The sequence below is a fragment of the Vollenhovia emeryi genome, unplaced genomic scaffold (genome assembly GCF_000949405.1).
Source record: "Vollenhovia emeryi isolate VEMERY1.0 unplaced genomic scaffold, V.emery_V1.0 DF939247.1, whole genome shotgun sequence".
Lineage (NCBI taxonomy): Eukaryota > Metazoa > Arthropoda > Insecta > Hymenoptera > Formicidae > Vollenhovia > Vollenhovia emeryi.
Window position 1 is genome coordinate 32,821 of NW_011967119.1, and position 18,813 is coordinate 51,633.

An 18,813-nucleotide genomic window follows, 5' to 3' on the forward strand; every position below is an offset into this window, starting at 1 on the left:
TTTTTAAGTGGCACAAACTGTTCTCAAAGACGGCCGAGAGAGTGTGGAGGACGCACCCCGCGCGGGACGCCCGTCAATGTCAAGAACCGATGACAATCATTCGAACACTTAACCGCCGGTCTGAGTTCAACAAAGCATGCACACGTTGCACGTTGTCGTCGGTTCTTGAACTCAGACCGGGCGGCGGTTAAGTGTTCGAATGGTTGTCGTCGGTTCTTGACGTTGACGGGCGTCCCGCGCGGGGTTCGTCCTCCACACTCTCTCGGCCGTCTTTGAACAGTTTGTGCCACTTAAAAACTGTATTTTTTGTAAGACTATCACTCCCGAACACTTGCCGAATCATGGCCAATGTCTCTGTACCAGATTTTCCCAGCCAAACACAGAACTTAACCGCGTAGCGCTGTTCAAGTGTTCGCTGCATTTTGGAGCTTGCACCGAGTCCCTCGACAAAGGTTCACTAAATCGACGATGAACCTCGCACGGAAGCTCGCAGGCGACTGACGCCTAGTGCGTTTTGAAGCTGAGAATTCCCACCATTGAGCCCGCCTGGTGCGAACACGCTGCGAGTTACAGTCGCGTTAGGAAAAAAATGTTCCCAATACTTTTTATACGCACCTTGTAAATAAATTCAATTAATCCGGTTTATTTTATTGGACTTACACTATTTGTCTGAATAATAAAAGAGATATATTTTACAGTAGCAAATAGACAAGGAAGGATGAATGGGAGAATGCTGAAAAGAAGATCCGTACTGTACTGCGTTTTAATAAATGCCAGCAGCTAGAATCAATGTTTAAAGTACATATTGATTACAATTTATTTCTACATAAATATTTAGAACGTGAAATAATTTTGATTACGATAAAAGATGAAACTATGTTATATGAGGAATTTATAAAACATATTTTATTACAAACGTGCTAATAAAAGGTTGTATTATACATATGTATATTAAATGAAAAAGTTGTGACAAAATAAACAACAGTATTTATTCATACCTATGCTTAAGAAATGTTATTATTTCATTATAATATTATAAATTTTAGATTTGGTATACCTGAGAAACGATAGATGTCAAAAGAATACTAGCAAACAGAATTTGATGTATTTGTGGTAAATATGACTGCTGATAGGGCCATAACCCAATTGTTGTAAGAATTATTTGATTTATCTTGAAGTAGCTTTCCTGGATTGTATACATTTCATACGAGAACCGTCATACAACTGCGTCCACGGTAAAAATTGTATTATTTTTCCTTAATATTTTGTGTGTTTTAAACGATCGATAATAAGAGTAGTCGGAATAAGATAATTATGCAATGGCATGGCAAAATATTACCATTAAAGCCTATACATATATTTCATAATATATGTAGAAGCAAATTAGTCTGTATTACCTCAATGTGTGTTTTATAATGATTCCTTAAACGTTTATTGTTTGAATAAATTTCTTGCGCAAACGCAGTGAGGACTTTTATTTCTTAATAGTGGAAAAGGTTTCAGTTACTTTAGCGTCATGGAGTGCGTTTCTGGTCTTGTAGTGAATTATACAATGCATTGTGAATTATTAAACGTAGCACTTTGCTATTTGATTTAAAGAAGATATAAAATAAATAGGAGAAAACAAAAATTCATCTAAAAACAATTCCTCTCGAGTTAATGAAAAATACATTTTAATTGATATATGTATACGTAGTTACTGTAAGTATGTATATTAAGTAACTTTTATTTTTTAATTTAAATATCTCAACCATAGCAGAATTTTAACAAGTAAACTGAATTTTTTATAATGAATTTACTATTTCTCTTTCATTACTTATACATTAATGCTGTCAAGTGTTAGGAGTAAAACATATATGTACATTTCATATAGTATACATATACTATACATATGTTAGCAGTATATATTCAACACATTTTCTGTGCTCACACACATGCATTACAAAATAATGTTACTTTGATAAAAATTTCAACTAAATAAAGATGAATATGTCTTAGTATTGTTGCACAGAATAAATCACCATGAAGTAGGATATTGCTGTACTCGTGAGCTGAAAAGTGAACGTTACTCTATACATTGATAGTTGGTGTACATTAAGAGCTTGTTTCACTTTTTAATTAAAGGAGTTTAAATTTTACCGAAACAAAGCCATCCATAGATGCAACAAGTAAGCTGAAATACGATATGGAAAATGATATACATTTATCCGTTACACCAAGTAGAAGATTAAGAAGTTTTAACGTCTTCCTATACATATATCTATCATTACATGTATGTTGAATATAAATTATAATATTCCTGATTAACTTAAATTGTGTAAGCAAAGACAAACATATAAGATTATAAAATTTCAAAATAATAAATTATTTATATTATGGTCGGTTTAGGTTCTTTAACTGCAATCCGATATTTCATGCTATCATATTAAAATGTCTTTTCTTTCCTTTGAAAGATTATTTGTTTACTAGTAGTATATGTAATACTACATGTGTGTATGTACATATACAGCCCGAACAGAAATTTTAGAAGGGTCCTAACAAGGACCTAATAAGCATGTCCTAATGACCGATTAGGTACTCATTAGGCAGCCCTTGTTGGGCCTTGACCCTTGATAAATGTACATTCAAGCGTGCGGCAAGCGATCGGCTTTGCTAGACGCGCGGGGAGCTGTTCATGACACACGACACAACGGCTACGTATAATAAGCAACTCCCCGCGCACATAGCAACGCCGATCGTGGGACGGTCGCATCTCGCCGCGCGATTGAATTGGGCGGTAGGCCAAGCTAAGACAGCAATTTCTAATAATTAATAACTCATTAACTATTGCGAAAATTGCAAAATGGTAAAGGACTTTTCGGCTCAGTCTAGTTCGTTTTATCTGTAAATAAGAGGTACGGCGGGTATTACATAACATCCTGTATAGGGTGTCTCATAACCGAATCGCTCATAGAGGGTAGAGCGGGGCTAACTGAGAAAAAAAGTCATTATAGCATTTTACAAAATACGCAATAGTTTTTGAGTAATAAACAAAAACATCTGAGCGAAAGAACACATGAGCTGGATGTGTCAACAGGCATGCGTGTTCATTTCTTCTAATTCGATAAGCGAGAGACGAGAGACAAATGGTAATCGCAGTAAACAGTATATCTGTTGACAATCAATTTTAATTTGACTTTAGCTTAATACTGTGTTTTAAGACTGATAAAGTTATTGGCGCGCAGTTGCTAGATATTAAAAGAAGACGTAGGTATATACCAAGATCCGTAACTGAATTAATTTAATAAAATTTGACAGTTTGACAAAGAGAAGCGTTATTTTGTGAATTATTACGGGCGACAATAACAAAGACTTTTATTTTAATAATTCGAAGGCCCGTGCTTTGGTTTGAAGAATTATTTATTTATTAGCTTAAAGTATTAGAAGTAACAGATATTTGTTTTCTTCAATACACAATATTTAACATAATTTTATATTATATTCATATTGTACTTCTTTGTCAATTTAATAAAGATCTGTTCAATTGATAATACATTTTCCCTTTGTTTTCATCGCGTAGAATAAATCAACGTGACGTAGGATACTGCCGCATTTGTAAGCTGTAAAAAAACATGTTATTCTGCATAAATAAATATTAAAGTCCGGACTTTCGATTGTTAAAGAAGTTTTACCGTAGCGAAACCTTCTAAGGATACGACAAATATACCGCCACATGTTAAACCGATGTTTATTGCTCCTTTTTGCATTATAAATAATAATAGTTTTTGTGTACGTAATGGTGCTGCATACCATAGTCCATTGTAACTGTAATTTTGTAAACATTGAAAATTAAATTGATTGCAAAGTAGAGAAAAGACGACAATCTTATAATATAATTGACATTAAATTTTCTGCGTATTTAGAAATGTTGGAAGAAGGTATAACAACAATTTTAACTAATTCTAAAAACTAAACATACTGTTTTTGTACAAATGTATAAAAATAACTGTAAAAGTCTGTAAAACAGAGTACTCACGTTGCTTTAAAGAGCTTTAGACTATGATTCAATAGTTGTTGTCCACCGTAATTAGCAACGAACATATAGTTGAAATGTACAAGTATCAATACAGCTACCATAGACATCTGATTGGTATTTTTCGTTAATGTTATTAATTGAAGAAACTACGATGTGATGTTACGTGTAAAAATGCGGTCCGCAATTAACTAAAGTAGGAAACGATGTTACTTACTTGAAAGAGATTGAAACTTAAAGAACTGACGCCAAGTATGATTAGGATAGAGAATAATGTTGTAAAACTGGATGTCAAAAGTTCAGCAAACCTTTAACGAGGTCTATATATTGCAACTATTACATTACAAATATAAAATAAACTTTAAAACGTTCGGTCATAATAACTATTGTGATATCACATAATCAAAACATAATATTGCAAAAAAAACGTAATATAAAACACACACACATTTTTTAATCATACGTTTAACACACACATACGTATATGTATACGTTAATCGTATATTTTATATTTTTATCATATGTTTAATATTAACGACAGCTATCTACGTATCTATGTTTTATACAAATATGTATTAAATTTCAGTATGTTATTAGAATATAAATAGCGCATATTTAAGATTTATTTTACACAGAATTTTTTGATACATGTGATTTTACGTTTTAAATAATTTAAACTTTGATTTACATTTGGTGCAAGACTACACTGATATACGTTTAGCGTTAAACGTGCAATCTTAGAAGAACGGTTTTATAATCGATTAACTTTTTTAGTTAGAAGTTTTTTAACATAAATAAGAAATGTCTCACAAAATTACTTATTAAATCTTAACGACAATATAATAAAATTACTGACTTGCTGGCTCTCTGATGCATGGTAACCGCATGTATAATGCTCCGATAAAGGAAATAATCTCTTCTAGGACGAGGGATCTTTAATGTACTTTTCTTGATCGCATTTTCTATTCGGCAACTACATAAACTTATCTAAGTATATTTCAAGTAAAATAAGTGTTGAAATAAATGTGTTCCACATTACCTTGCGATTTCAAATAATGCACATGCGTGCATAATACATATCATAATTGTCGCACTGGTACAACACAGTGCGGACGTACCTACAGAGTAAGCTAACGCCTCATGAAACAGTATAACATAAAAGTATTTGTCTTGGTTGATAAAGTATTCCGTGATCACGAAAAGATGACGGGGCCGTGATTCATTTAGCGGCAAAACAACATCAAGAATTATTGGTAGACATTGGAATATTCCACAAAACAATAAGCCAAAATAGCAATATGCTGAGAAATGTTAAATGTTATCTAATTAAAGTTAAATTACGGAAATTGTTTCAAAAACTTATTCTGAATGCGTTAATCTTTGTTATACCAGTAGAAAAGATGATTCAGAGAAATAATATTATGTATACTACTATAAAATCATGACAATTCATATTTTTACCCATTAGAATTATTGTGAATAGCCTTGCATTGTAAGCGTATTTTTCTATGATACTAATTTCGAACTTATCCTTCAACGAATTCCAATCATCTTGAATTTGTTCCAGTAGTTGCTTCAACTGTTTATTCCATATTTTTTCTTAACAATGATTAAAATGTAATTTATTCTACAAGTATTACGAAACGTTCGTAACAAATAATTTGTCTTCTTAGACTTACGTTATTCGCTTGAATAATAAAAAGACAATACTTTGTCATGTCGATAATAATAGGAAAGACGAATGAGAGTATTTGAAGAAGGAGACTTGTACTATACTGATTTGTAATAAATGCCAATAACTAAAAATAATATTTACATTATATGTTGGTTATAAATTGTTCCAAAATATCGTTTACACATATTGTAAAATGTGTTCTATTTTATGATATAAAAGATGATATATACAGAGTGTTATGTAATACCCGCCTTACCTTTTATTTACGGATACAGCGGACTAGACTGAGTCGAAAAGTCCTCCACCATTTTGCAATTTTCACAATATTTAACGAGTTATTAATTATTGAAAATCGCTGTCTTAACCCGGTCTACCGCCCAATTCAAACGCGCGGCGAGATGCGGCCGTCCCGTGATCGGCGTTGCTAGGCACGCGGGGAGTTGTTTATGACATACGGCAACGGATACGTATAATAAACAACTCCCCGCGTGCTAGGTACACCGATCGTGGGACGGCCGCATCTCGTCGCGCGTTTGTTCCCGGTGAGGCGGGAATTACATAACACCCTGTACATATAAGTTTATTTAAAATAAAAGTTATCAAAATGACTGCTATATTATTAATAAATAATCGCTTTACATAAAAACATACAAAAACATTGGTAATAAAAAATGACAAAATTATTATTAAAATTATTATTAATTTATTGTATATATTTAAAAAATATCTAAACTAATTAATTCCATTTAAACCAATCATATACACCTGAGATAGTTATATATACCTGAACAACAATAAATGTTACAAGAGTACTGATAAAAAACACATTCTGTAGTTGGGTGAGATATGACTGCTGAAAGGGCCATAAGCCCACTGCCTTAAGACCTATTCGATTGATTATGTAATAGCGTTCGCTCGCGTGCATTTCACACGGGAATTGTGACAGAACTGTGGTAGGAACTTTAGACTGCCTGTATATTTTTCACGAAAGCTTCTGCGAATTTTAACAATCGATATCTCCTCGCGACATGAGCAATTGTAAGAAATGGTTATATTCTTCGAATAATAGAGTAATGAATTCATGTTATAGACGAGAGCAAATTAGTTTAAATTATCCCAATTTGTAATCAAAAGTAATATTTCTTTAACACATGGAGTAAAGAATACTTTTGCGCAAACGCAGTTATGACTTCTTTTCCTGGGCAGTGGGAAAAGTTTCAGTTTCTTTCGATGCTTCGTAGGTTGTGTTTCTCGCTTTTTAGTTATACAGTGTTGTGGAATCAGATATCACAAATAACACGAAAGTATTCACGTTGTTGATACGAACGTAAAATGATGTATATTTTTTAAGAAAACATTCTTCCTTTTTACGCAGTTTTATATACTCTCATAATATAAATAATAAAGGGCTAATACACGAACAAATTTAAGATTTAATTAATTAATTAAAAATGATTAAAATTGACAGTAACAAGTTTCAAAAATTGAAACGAGTCTCTGATGTAATAAATAACTGTGTCAGTAAAGGCTATTGCGTAAACGTGGTTGTTAGCGGTTGTACAGTGTTGTAAAACACAGTTTTAAACTAGCATTTCCGATTGTAAAGCCTGTTGTAAAAGCTGAACTTGATTTTTCACGACTACAACGATGTAGGACGTAAAAGCTAACTAATCATTCATTTCAATTACGACGTATCTCACTCTATTGTATATTACTTTGATATACAACACTTACTACTACTTCTACTCCTACAATCCTACAACTACATTTACGCAATTGTAGAATGGCCTTAACGAGCGAATGTAACCGCCAAAGTTAAAACATAAATAAGATATAGGTGTGTATAGGTAAACCGAAACACTACGTGTTTAGGTTTTAATGTTAGCAAGTTCTTTAAGTATGCTGTAATGTTCATTACGTATAAACTATTGAGTAACTCTTTATCAGGGTTGGAGTTGACTCAGTTTTTTGTTCTTTTATACGTTTTAGAAGTAAGTCTTTTATATAAATTCGATTCCGTGTCAAGAATTAACATTGTCCTAACCAAAGTTATGGTTAAAATTTTAAATATATTCCCCCAGATAACTTATGCTTTACTCACCGCAGAAATACACGCATCACTCAGCTTGATAGTAACTTTGTGTGTACTTACCTGAAAATAAAGAAACAATAAATTATTAACAATAACTTAATAATTATAGCTATTTTACAAAACTATAACGAAATTATTGTAAAAATCTTATATAAATTATATTATACAATAAATGTTTCACAATTTTGTGAAATTTCTCCTACAGAAAATATAAAATTTTCGATAACGTTCTCTCTTATTACATTATAAATTTTAATATTTTTTTATCTTGAGTTCTATTCAAAATGTTATAACTAATAAATATATGTAAAATAAAATTGATAATATTGATAACATAGCGTAACAGCATGAGAACAATATTGTGCGATATCAATGAATATTAATAATATCTTTTGTAGTCTTTTTTATTTTTCATATGCAACCTAGTAAAAATGTAAATTATTTCACTTGCATTGTTCAAAAAAGGGTTTAATAAAACACATGAGATATATGTATAATGTAGACGATGTTCAACAAATAATGATGTTTTTTATACTATCGATTTATTGATTCTGAAGTAGATTAAAATTCACATCTCATGCTCATTTACTCACAATTCTTCAGTACTCCAATCAATACTTCTTATAAACCGAAGCATTACATGCAAAATAGAATTGAAAGATCAACCTCAGGCTAATGCTCTTTATTAATTTCTGATATTAGTTTGTTCTTCAAAGTGATTACAATATATGTGTACTATAAGGATACCACAACGCTGTTGTGGAACGACGGTTTCATACATAGTGGGTATCAGGTTTGATCGTTCATCTTGCATATGGATTTTTTAAATCCTAATCTGTATAAAGTAAGAGTAGCAGGCCTTGATAAAAATCTTCCCAGTCTTTAGGGGTCGTTTTTACGGACAACATTGTATGAAATACTTATAGTTACAATTATTTGTAAGAAGATAAATCAAATCTTTGTAACAAAATTTATTAAAATTTATTTAGAATTGTAGAATGTTGGTTTTCATTAGTTGACTATTCTTAAGAATAAATATACTTTTGTTATTCATATCTTATTTTTATAATTCAAATTATATGAAGTACATTTTCAATGAAGTTCTTTATAAGTAAAGCATTTTCAACATTAACAGTTGCAAATATCTAAAATTACCTATAAACATTCATAGGTCATTATTAATTCTTATTTGATAGAATAAATTATTGTGAAGTATGATATCAATGTCATTGTAAACTATAATAGAAATTTTTAAGTAAAATAAAATATATCATAATGAAAACATTTGAGATAATATGAATAATTATAAATGCCTAATTAGTTATGATACATTACCATTGTGAAGCTATTATAAGAAGAATAAATAAATTAAATGGCGTATACATAAATAAGGTATTATGTAATACCCGCCTCACCTCTTATTTACGGATAGAGTGGACTAGACTGGCACACAATGAGTCGAAAAGTCTTCTACCATTTTGCCATTTTCGTAATAGTTAACGAGTTATTAATGATTAAACATTGCTGTCTTAGCCCGGCCTTACCGCCTAATTCAAGCGCGCAGCGAGATATGGCCGTCCCGCGATCGGCGTTGCTAGGCGCGTGGGGAGTTGTTTATTATACGTAGCCGTTGCCGTGCGTCATGGCTAAAACAGCGATTTTTAATAATTAATACTCGATAACTATTGCGAAAATTTCAAAATGACAGAGGACTTTTCGACTCAGTCTAGCTCGTTCTATCCATAAATAAGAGGTGAGGTGGGTATTACATAAAACCCTGTATAAGCTTTTGTTGCTATTAAAGTAACAAAAATAAAATCAAGCTTTGTCTATTCGAAAGCATCGTGTGTCGCAGTACAATCATATTTGAAATATTGCATAAAATGTTATTTGATGAAATTGTAAAGAAATTATACAGGGTGTCCGACACAAGAGGACCCCTACGAAAAATGGTGGTCTAATAAATTGGGTCAGACTGAGAAGAAAAGTCACGTACCATTTTACGAAATTTGCAATAGTTTTCGAATAATTTATTAAAACGTCTGAGCGAATGAACGCGTAGAGAGCGATAAGCCGGGCTCGAAAGACACGTCACATAGCTTTGTATACCAGATCTCCTAGCAACGATGAGCTAGAGGTGGAGCGGACGTAACTCCGCGCCGGAAAAGAACAGCAAGCAATATGTTTACGTCCTGTGTCGCTCACCGCGCTCGCACCCACCCCTCGCATGCCTTCCGAGCCCGACCTACCGCTCTCTACGCGCTCATTCGCTCAGACGTTTCAATAAATTATTCGATAACTATTGCGAATTTTGTAAAATGGTACATGATTTTTCATCTTAGTCTGACCCAATCTACCATCATTTTTCGTAGAAGTCTTCTTGTGTCAAACACCCCGTATGAACAATGAAATTATAGAGAAATTATATGAGATTCTGTATCTCATTAGTGTGATCTATTAGTTAGTTATAATACAAGAAGTCCGTTTTAATTATAGATATTTACTGCAACACAGTATTGAGTGATAAATATGTTTTACATAATAGTATAATTTACATCTAGTTTGCATAACTGTATGTAATAAAATTGTATAATAAAATTGTCTTATAACTTTTGTAAAAATTTTTATAAAAGTTAATGGTATGTGTCAATTAGGTCTGTTTGCAATTTATAGTGTGCTGTAGATAGTGAGATACTTAAGGAGCTTGAATCATTTGCGTCCATCAATACGATTACATAATCCTATGTTTGCTCTTACTTGCACGACTAACTTTTTTTGTATTATTTCATCATCGCATAGTATATATTATTGTAAAATATGATATTGTCGAAGTGATAAGCTGGAATGAGAATTTCTTATATTAATAATTATAGTTAAAAACATTTTTCTATGTAAATCATTTGAACTGCGATATAAATACATTTATTAAAATAATAATTGTTATAAATATTTAAAAATACATTTACGAAACATTTATTACCGTGGAGAATCCTTCCAAAGATGGGATAAAAATACCACCAATTTCTAGTTTAAAGACTTTCACGGATTTTAGTAAAAACAACAGTAATTTTTGAACAGATAGCGGAGCTACGTACCACAATGTATTATATCTATGAATTTAAAAAAATTATACTTTTGTTCTGTAGTAGAAACTCGGTTTTCTTATTATTTACGTATTCAGAATTTCAAATAAGTCTTTCTTTATTTAATTACACAATGACGGGCTGACATGGTTTTCAGTTTCAAAAAACGTCAGCTATCAAATGTTGAATATGGAAATGTTAGGAATTACATAATTTTATCTAACAATAAAGTGACGTCGATTAGAATGAATAAATTCATTTCTTAACAGATTGGAAACTTTAATAAACAAATTTATCATTACATTTTATCGCAATATTGTATTTAATAAAATGCAACATGTTATTAACAATACATATGTATTACAACACAATACATATAATATGTATATTCGTATGTTATTAAATGTATGTTCAAGGAGATATAAAAAGTTGATTTAACAAAATATTATTCTAATACAGTATAATTTGTTGTAAAAGTTTGTATTATTACTTACACGGCTATCCACATCTCTGAACTGTGATCGATAATTGCTTGTCCACAAAAATTCGCCATAAACATATATACTAAGTGACCAAAACACAGCATAACGGATATAAATAATTCAGAATAATCATTTAATAGCGTTATAGCATTGAGTAACTACAAAACATTATATGACGGATGAATCGGTTATAGCGCTATGTATGTAGCACATGCTCTATGCACAGATATTTTAAAAAGATATATTTTATTTGTTCGGATCAATATATCAGAGAGTCATTTTATTAGTTTAATATTTTGAAAATATTTTATTAGTTTGAGGAAAAATTTTTTCTTAAATATATGCCAATAATATTTGGGCACCTCAAAATAATTAAAAGGGACAACATTTAATTTCACTTAAGTGTTGCTTGCTATGTGCATATTGTCTTTCCAAAAATACATAAAAATTTCTTAATATATATTTGGTATTTTAATTTACAACATACACAGATTTATATAAACATGACAGATAAGACAAAGAAAGAAATTATGTTACATAAGTGAATATATTACTCACCCGAAAAATAATACAACTGGAAGATATGACGCCAAATACAAGTAAAGGTAAATACCACATGTGTATACTGTTCATTAAGGAACTCATAATGCTTTAATAATCACAAAAAATTTGTTTAGTAATTTTACACTTTTTTATAATGAGAAATGCAAGTCTTTATGCTTGACTGTACTTGTTTGAACTTATTAAATTTACATAATTTATAATAATAGTAAACACATTATGGTTTATGGTGAAACTAACAATATACTTCTTCGATGGATATGAACTGCACGACAAATGTTCTGGTACATAAAGTAAATTCTATGATGTGCAGGAAGTTGCAGTATACTTTCAGTTACAGTATTTTGTATCAAATTGCTGTAAACGAAATTAATTTACACTAAATCAATAATTTAAAATAATTTTGTTATTGAAATTACTAGGTGTACTCGCCTGGCAATTTTAAAGGTTGCGCAACAGTGTCCCCCCATTGTAACCAATAGTGTACAAGTAGTAATTGTCGACCAAATTCCAACTGTCACTGTTATAACTTCGAATATTACGTACAACAGGTAATATTCTTGTTCGTCAATAAAAAGTTCATAAGGTACTTTCAAATTACGTGGTCGAGATTTATTCAACGGCACAACTGCATCAAGAATAATGGGTATACATTCGATAATTGTAAAAATAAACAAAGATAAACCGACTGCAACTGAAAACAGTAATAGAATATAATCTTTTTTAAAGAATGTAAATATTAAATTATAAGTCAGGCATGTGTAAAATAAGAGTTAAAGTATGGTGTTATTTCTGGTTTCCCTACTGGTTACAAATAATCCAAAAAGGTTACAATGATGTGAATATGTTTTTAATATCTTCACTTCACTAACGTCGTCTATCAGTTTCCAGTCTAACTTAATGTGTTCCAATGATTGTTTAATCTGTTTGGGCGAAATATAATTTAATTTATTAATCGTTATTTGTTGAAACTTTTATTTAAATAATTACATCCAATTTGAGAAGATGTGAGCAATACTTACGATTTTAGCGTTGAAATAAAAGCAGTTATAATTCAAAAAATAAATAATAGAGGGAAAAATATACGTAAGTTCTTTAATGATAAATTCCACGTCGTATTCTGACGTCAAAAATATTGTGAACTAAAAAATATATATTAATGACAACATCTTCATCTTATTTGACGCAAAAACAAAGTCCAATAAATTAAGAAATACCTGAAAAATTATAAATGAAAAAAATGTACTGAAGCAGAAAATTGCCTGAATTCGTAAAACACTCAAGTTTTGATAAGGCCACAGGCCAAGCATGGTAAGCGTTATCCGGTGTAAGTCATAGTACCGTTCACCGATAAAGGCCATTCTGTCTGAAGAATGAAACAGCTGTGTTGATAAAAGTTCCGCACGTAAAACAATCGTCTTTACATACAGCTGTTATCGAACATACTAAAGGTATTCTTTTTTTTTTGTAGAATTCTGCGTACATGCAAAACTTACTGTGAGATAATGCCGTGTAATTTAGCAGTTTATCATAATGACGCAATAGATTACGTAAAGTGCTATCGTTTTATTAATCAATATGCATTACATCTAAAACATTTCACTAAACAAGTGAATCGACGAATATTTGAAAAAACTTATCTCTGTTTTTTTTAGTTTTAGGCGCAAAAGCAACTAGCGCGTATTTATTAACGATCTAACGAGAGATCAGTTTACTTTAAAATAAGCAAGGTGTAATATACATACATACATACACATATACATATATATTGTATATACACGCGCGCGTGTTTTTGTACATATAAACTATTGCTTTATGCATATCAAAAGAATGAAGTTTATTTATTTTCGATTAATTACACATGTTAAAAATGCTTGTGAAAACACTCGTGTAACATGATGCATTTTAATAAATTTTATTTGTTGATTCTGTGTGCTCTTAAATATATTAAATTATACTATTTATTCTTGTTTACGTATATTATATGTTAAGTGCTAAAAGTCAAAATTAGTTTTGTTATGTTAACTGTACAAGTTTAAATTTTATATACTTATATGATGTTTATGTTTTTGTTTAAGCAAATATTTATTTAAGAAACAATTACGTACCTACAAATCTTTTATTATCTTTTGGTATGAAAAAGTGATAATACCACTACATTGAAAGCCAATTTTTAGCCAATTAAAATTTTTGTATGTATTATTTTATCGTCACAGTATATATCACAGTAAAATATGATATTGCTGTAGTTGTAAGCTAAAAAAAAATTTTTATTTTGATGCCGTTAGCAATTATTAAGTTCTGATTGTTACATAATGTTATACGTAATAATGTCATAGTATTATATTTTTAATATGCATTAGATGTAATAAATCAATTGAGTCTAAGAGAAGATAAAAAATGAAATAAAACCTTTTTCTAGGAAATTAATTTACTATGTTCATTACAAAATATTTACTACCGTAGAAAATCCTTCTAAAGATGATACATAAATACCACCAATTATTACAGCGTGAGTCTTCAGAGAATTTTGCATCACAAATAAAAGCAATTTTTGTATTGATAATGGAGCTAAATACCACATCGTATTATACCTAAAAATTTACAAAGATAAGATTGACTATTATTTGTAAAAAAGCTTTTACACTTACACAAGTACTTTTGACTCATTTTAAGAGTGTAACACATTTACAAGTATGTAAAGATTCAAATCCACATCAATTTGTTGCTGAACATTTAGGTAAATATTATTCTAGTATAACAATATTTCTTAAACACTTTTAATCTAACATTAATAAACATTATTTAACACATTCAAAGTACATGTAATGGATCTAACAGTAAGATAAATCCAGCTGGGAACTAAACCAATCTCTATATTCTTCTGATTCGATGTAACGGTTTGACTACAATCGCTACTAAACAGAGAATACTGTCTCGTTCTTATAATTTAATTTTTAAATTTATGGTTCATTATTTTTGGAAAGAATAATAATTTAAAAATTGATAAAATATCTTACAATGCATGGACTACATCAAATGTACTGAAGAAAGTAATTAGTTTTTGTCTTGTTTATATTTGAATCTTTGTATTATATACCTACGTGGCATTAAATATTTCTGCAGCATGATCGGTAAGTGTTTGTCCAATAAAATTAGGTACAAATATAATCACAAAATGAGCTACTACCATACCCGCGCACATGACTATTTCGGAAACCTCATGTGATGTTCTTAATGCATTAAGTAACTATAAAAATGTATTATATTAATATTTTTATTTCAATTTATGAACGCATAAATTCACAACTATATAGAAATATAATTAAATGTAAGATGTGCAAAATATATTACATACACAAATACATTACTTACTCGAAAAAGATTGCAACTTAAAGATATTACGCTGATTATTATTATACCACAATACCATTTGTTCATAATATTCATTAAAAATGTAGAAAACCTTCAATAGTGAAAAAAAATGTAACTCACAGCTTTGAATCAAACATATCAGGGGCATAAAGAATGTCTTTTTTTAAATTAAGATTAAGATTAATGTGTGTCCCGCATATACATATAGTACGTAATAGTTCAAACGAAATAAAGACTAACTGAACAGATTTCCTATGGATATGAACAGCACGATTAATTTTCCGATACATCATGTGCGTCTTCTGACAAGTAGGAATTTGAAGTGTACGTTTAGTCACCATATTTTCAATTAAGTCACTGCAAACAATTTGTATGCAATTAACAAAAATATTTTGTAGTAAAATTAAGAGACACACTCACCTAGCAATTTTACAAGTTGCACAACAATGCCTCAAGAACGCCATCGATAATGTTCCCGTCGCAAGTATCGAAAACATTCCAATTATTATTACTATAATTTCATATATTAAATAAACATAAAAATACTGTTGCTCGTCAATAAAAAGTTCAAAGTCTATTGTAATTTTACGTGGCCGAGATTCATTCCTCGGTACAATAGCATCAAGAATAACTGGTATTAATTCCACTATTGTAACAACAAATACAGTAACGAGGATAAGAACTGGAAAAATTAATTAATTCGAATTGAACAAACTTATGTGAAGTTCGATTATACATATAATTGTGCTGTCTCGTCCGGATCGAAAGGTCGAAAAGAAGGTGTTCTTTTTCTTCATTGAGAGAGGAACAATGCCAATCTGCTGGTCACGTTTACCTGGGCATCAACTAATCATACTATCTTCCCTGTACGCTTAATAAACTGATTAACAGCCGATCGTTGGGAACAACACAACAGAAAACAATAAAGATCCAGAGAGGCACGCGCGGGAATGAGGACACGATGGAGCGCCCTCTTTTCGATTTTAGATGTGTTAAAAGGACCTGTTGGGAATTACGCGGCGGAGCGCTACTATAATAGTTCCATCCAGACGAGAATTTGCATAATTAAAAATAATAAAGTAACATATCACCTTATTTAATTTAATAAACAATTTTAAGTAAAGAAATATAAAACATTAGAGGTGTAATTTAGTTTATAATTTACTTACAACACAGAAACAAGGAAAAAAGACGACTTTCAAAGGCATACTTTTCCAATATTCTAATTTCACTAATATCTTCGATCATATTCCAGTCTAATTTAACTTGTTCATACAAATATTTCACCTGTTGATTAAACAATTATTGCTTCCTAAATTATTTCTCTTACTTAAAAGAGTAAAAATTCTCGTATAAAAGAACTCCGTACAAAATTAAATCACAAGTGATACTTACTTCTTTAGAATTAAAATAATAGGAGTTATAACTTACAATAAATAACATGGTAACAAAAATATATGAAAATTCTTTAAAGATAAATTCCAAGTTGTATGCCACTTTTAAAAATGACATAAACTGTAATGCACAAAAAAGTAAGAATAATGACAATATCCTGAATCTTCTTAATAAGGAAACACTCACAAAAAGCGCTACGTGTAAGAAGAAAATGATTCAGAAATTACCTGGAACAAAAGAACGAAACAATATGAACTAAGAAAGAATAATGTTTGCACTTTCACAACGATCGGCGTTTGATAAGGCCATAAACCAAGCGTTGTCAACATAACTCGATAAATGTCGTAATAACGTTCGCCAGAAAATACCATCTTGCTTAGTGAATGAAACACGTTTGTGGGTGGAAATATTGCGGGTATTCTGAATAATACTGCATTATTAGGTATTCTAAACATTTCTTTATTTTCCGCACATTTTTCCTTGCAATCAATAACACACGTAGCAAGACCATGTAATTTAGTAATTTTCTGTAATTACGCAATGAAAACGAAAAGTGCCATAATTCCGACAACTACGTGAAAAAAATGATATGCTGCATTATAGACGGTTATTCTTACGGCAGTTGTTAATATTACAAAAGAATCTACATCTTGTTTTGTTCTCGTGGTTCGAACCGGCGCAGTTTGGTGTAGCTCGGTAAGAATGTAGTTCACAGTGCGTCATTCTCCAGAGGACAAATGAATTCTACTTCAAAAGGATTAAGAATACCTTTCAGTGTAAAATAAGATGCCTATAACTTTTCAAAAAGAATCTTTTCTTTCGGGAAACACATTACATGCATTACATACATACATATATTTTATTGACTTTTTGCACGAATTGATTATTTTGTATGATATCAACAGATATAAAGGATTATATAATTTTTCCTAAAGTATCACCTTTAAGTATGCTAACATTAATTACAGTAAGTGTATTATTTTAGTATAAGAAATAATATATTTATTATCTTATCATTATTATATGTGAAATTCTTTTACACTCCTTGATCTAATTGATTTAATAGATATACTTTGGTAACTTCGGCTTTATAATATCTATTGATATTTCTTAATATAACTTAGAGATACAAAATGAAACTGCAGAGAAGATTACCACAAGTGCTAGTAAAATGTTTATTATCTTTAGAATTAAAGTGACTTATAGGATAATTTTAAACTCGTGATGTTGTACGAAATCACCGATAAAAGGTTTAATGAGACAATGTTTGAAGTTGTAAACACTATACTATTAAGTACAAGTTTATATAAGATATAATATTGTTTATAATTTCATACCTCTGTGATTTTCAATGTATAGTACTATTGAATTTCTCTTGTAACGTTGTATGTGCATTAGCATGGCGAATAAGTGTCCCAACAATTACATTGTTATTTTATAGAATAGAGTACTGTTAAGTAAGACAACGCTGTGGTGGAAAGCTATAATAATATTGCTCCTTTTTATATATTTCCAATTTCAGAATAAAATTAGTTCTAACTCTTAGTTGATTGAATTAATAGGTTTAGATTTTGCAAATTATGCAAAATTATAAAAAAATCGAACTTTCTATTAAAATCTTTTCATAACTTTCGTTTTTGGACAATTTATAATATATCTTTTAAATGCCATATATGTATATTACCGTGGCAAAACCTTCCAGCGATGCCACGAACAAACTGCAGACAACTAGTTTCAAACTTTTCATCATTCGATGCATTAAAAACAGTAGCATCCTTTGCGATGGCAATGGAGCAATGTACCATAATACATTACATCTGAAGAATTCAAAAGATAGATTGAATATTACATATAAGGTTATACATAAAATTTGTTTATCATTGATCTTGTACTTTTTATATGCAATTCGATGGAAAGATAAAGAACTGTTGTACATTACAAAAACAGATGTGATGTTTCAATTTGTATCAATATTTTTATTTATATTAATATAATTTCGTACTTTTATTTTTATATATGTAATGTTATCATGCTTTTCATATGCTCTCTCTCTCTCTCTCTCTCTCTCTCTCTCTCTCTCTCTCTCTCTCTCTCTCTCTCTCTCCCCCCCTCTCTCTCTCTCGTCCAATTTTACCAAA

At 30.4% G+C, this 18,813-nt stretch overlaps 5 protein-coding genes across 16 annotated transcripts in view; all 5 read right to left on the bottom strand.

Moving 5' to 3' along the window:
* The window catches only part of LOC105559968, a 427,615-nt gene that overhangs the window by 11,331 nt on the left and 397,471 nt on the right, over positions 1 to 18,813 (bottom strand). For 3 of the 7 annotated variants that reach the window (XM_012008658.1, XM_012008657.1, XM_012008660.1), the window contains exons 1-2: positions 1,058 to 1,697; positions 661 to 780 (exon numbers count right to left, since the gene is read on the bottom strand). The exons of 3 other annotated variants lie outside the window; for them this stretch is intronic. In XM_012008658.1, coding sequence (XP_011864048.1) covers positions 661 to 780; positions 1,058 to 1,201 — 264 coding nt within the window. In that variant the 5' untranslated portion in view covers positions 1,202 to 1,697. Of the gene's footprint in view, positions 1 to 660; positions 781 to 1,057; positions 1,698 to 1,883; positions 2,052 to 18,813 lie in introns of those variants that run through there. One more of the 7 variants, XM_012008662.1, reaches the window with a different exon arrangement.
* LOC105559967 lies at positions 3,432 to 7,099 on the bottom strand. The gene is made up of 9 exons (XM_012008656.1): positions 6,472 to 7,099; positions 5,692 to 5,811; positions 5,474 to 5,591; positions 5,052 to 5,313; positions 4,869 to 4,985; positions 4,230 to 4,320; positions 4,016 to 4,161; positions 3,672 to 3,804; positions 3,432 to 3,599 (listed from the first exon to the last, which is right to left on the bottom strand). Exons 1-9 carry the CDS (start codon positions 6,610 to 6,612, stop codon positions 3,549 to 3,551), a joined length of 1,179 nt encoding a protein of 392 aa, XP_011864046.1. The 5' UTR covers positions 6,613 to 7,099; the 3' UTR covers positions 3,432 to 3,548.
* Positions 7,447 to 12,254, bottom strand: LOC105559966 (odorant receptor 43a-like). Of its 2 annotated transcripts, XM_012008655.1 has the most exons (6): positions 12,146 to 12,254; positions 11,903 to 11,993; positions 11,357 to 11,502; positions 10,760 to 10,889; positions 10,550 to 10,618; positions 7,447 to 7,839 (listed from the first exon to the last, which is right to left on the bottom strand). In XM_012008655.1, exons 1-5 carry the CDS (start codon positions 12,193 to 12,195, stop codon positions 10,568 to 10,570), a joined length of 468 nt encoding a protein of 155 aa, XP_011864045.1. In that variant the 5' UTR covers positions 12,196 to 12,254; the 3' UTR covers positions 7,447 to 7,839; positions 10,550 to 10,567. The 2 variants fall into 2 exon arrangements, with proteins under 2 accessions (XP_011864045.1, XP_011864044.1); XM_012008654.1 differs by lacking the exon at positions 7,447 to 7,839 and having other exon boundaries at positions 10,281 to 10,618.
* Positions 13,866 to 17,098, bottom strand: LOC105559965. Of its 3 annotated transcripts, XR_001008786.1 has the most exons (9): positions 16,903 to 17,098; positions 16,450 to 16,567; positions 15,701 to 15,962; positions 15,521 to 15,637; positions 15,281 to 15,371; positions 15,010 to 15,155; positions 14,367 to 14,499; positions 14,014 to 14,161; positions 13,883 to 13,899 (listed from the first exon to the last, which is right to left on the bottom strand). XR_001008786.1 is itself a non-coding variant. In XM_012008652.1 (8 exons), exons 1-8 carry the CDS (start codon positions 17,044 to 17,046, stop codon positions 14,105 to 14,107), a joined length of 1,068 nt encoding a protein of 355 aa, XP_011864042.1. In that variant the 5' UTR covers positions 17,047 to 17,098; the 3' UTR covers positions 13,866 to 14,104. The 3 variants fall into 3 exon arrangements, 2 of the variants coding, with proteins under 2 accessions (XP_011864042.1, XP_011864043.1); XM_012008652.1 differs by having other exon boundaries at positions 13,866 to 14,161; XM_012008653.1 differs by having other exon boundaries at positions 13,866 to 14,161; positions 16,676 to 16,982.
* Positions 17,663 to 18,813, bottom strand: part of LOC105559964 — a 6,563-nt gene continuing 5,412 nt past the window's right edge. For all 3 annotated transcript variants that reach the window (XM_012008651.1, XM_012008650.1, XM_012008649.1), the window contains exons 8-9: positions 18,360 to 18,492; positions 17,663 to 18,156 (exon numbers count right to left, since the gene is read on the bottom strand). In XM_012008651.1, coding sequence (XP_011864041.1) covers positions 18,106 to 18,156; positions 18,360 to 18,492 — 184 coding nt within the window. In that variant the 3' untranslated portion in view covers positions 17,663 to 18,105. The remainder of the gene's footprint in view (positions 18,157 to 18,359; positions 18,493 to 18,813) is intronic.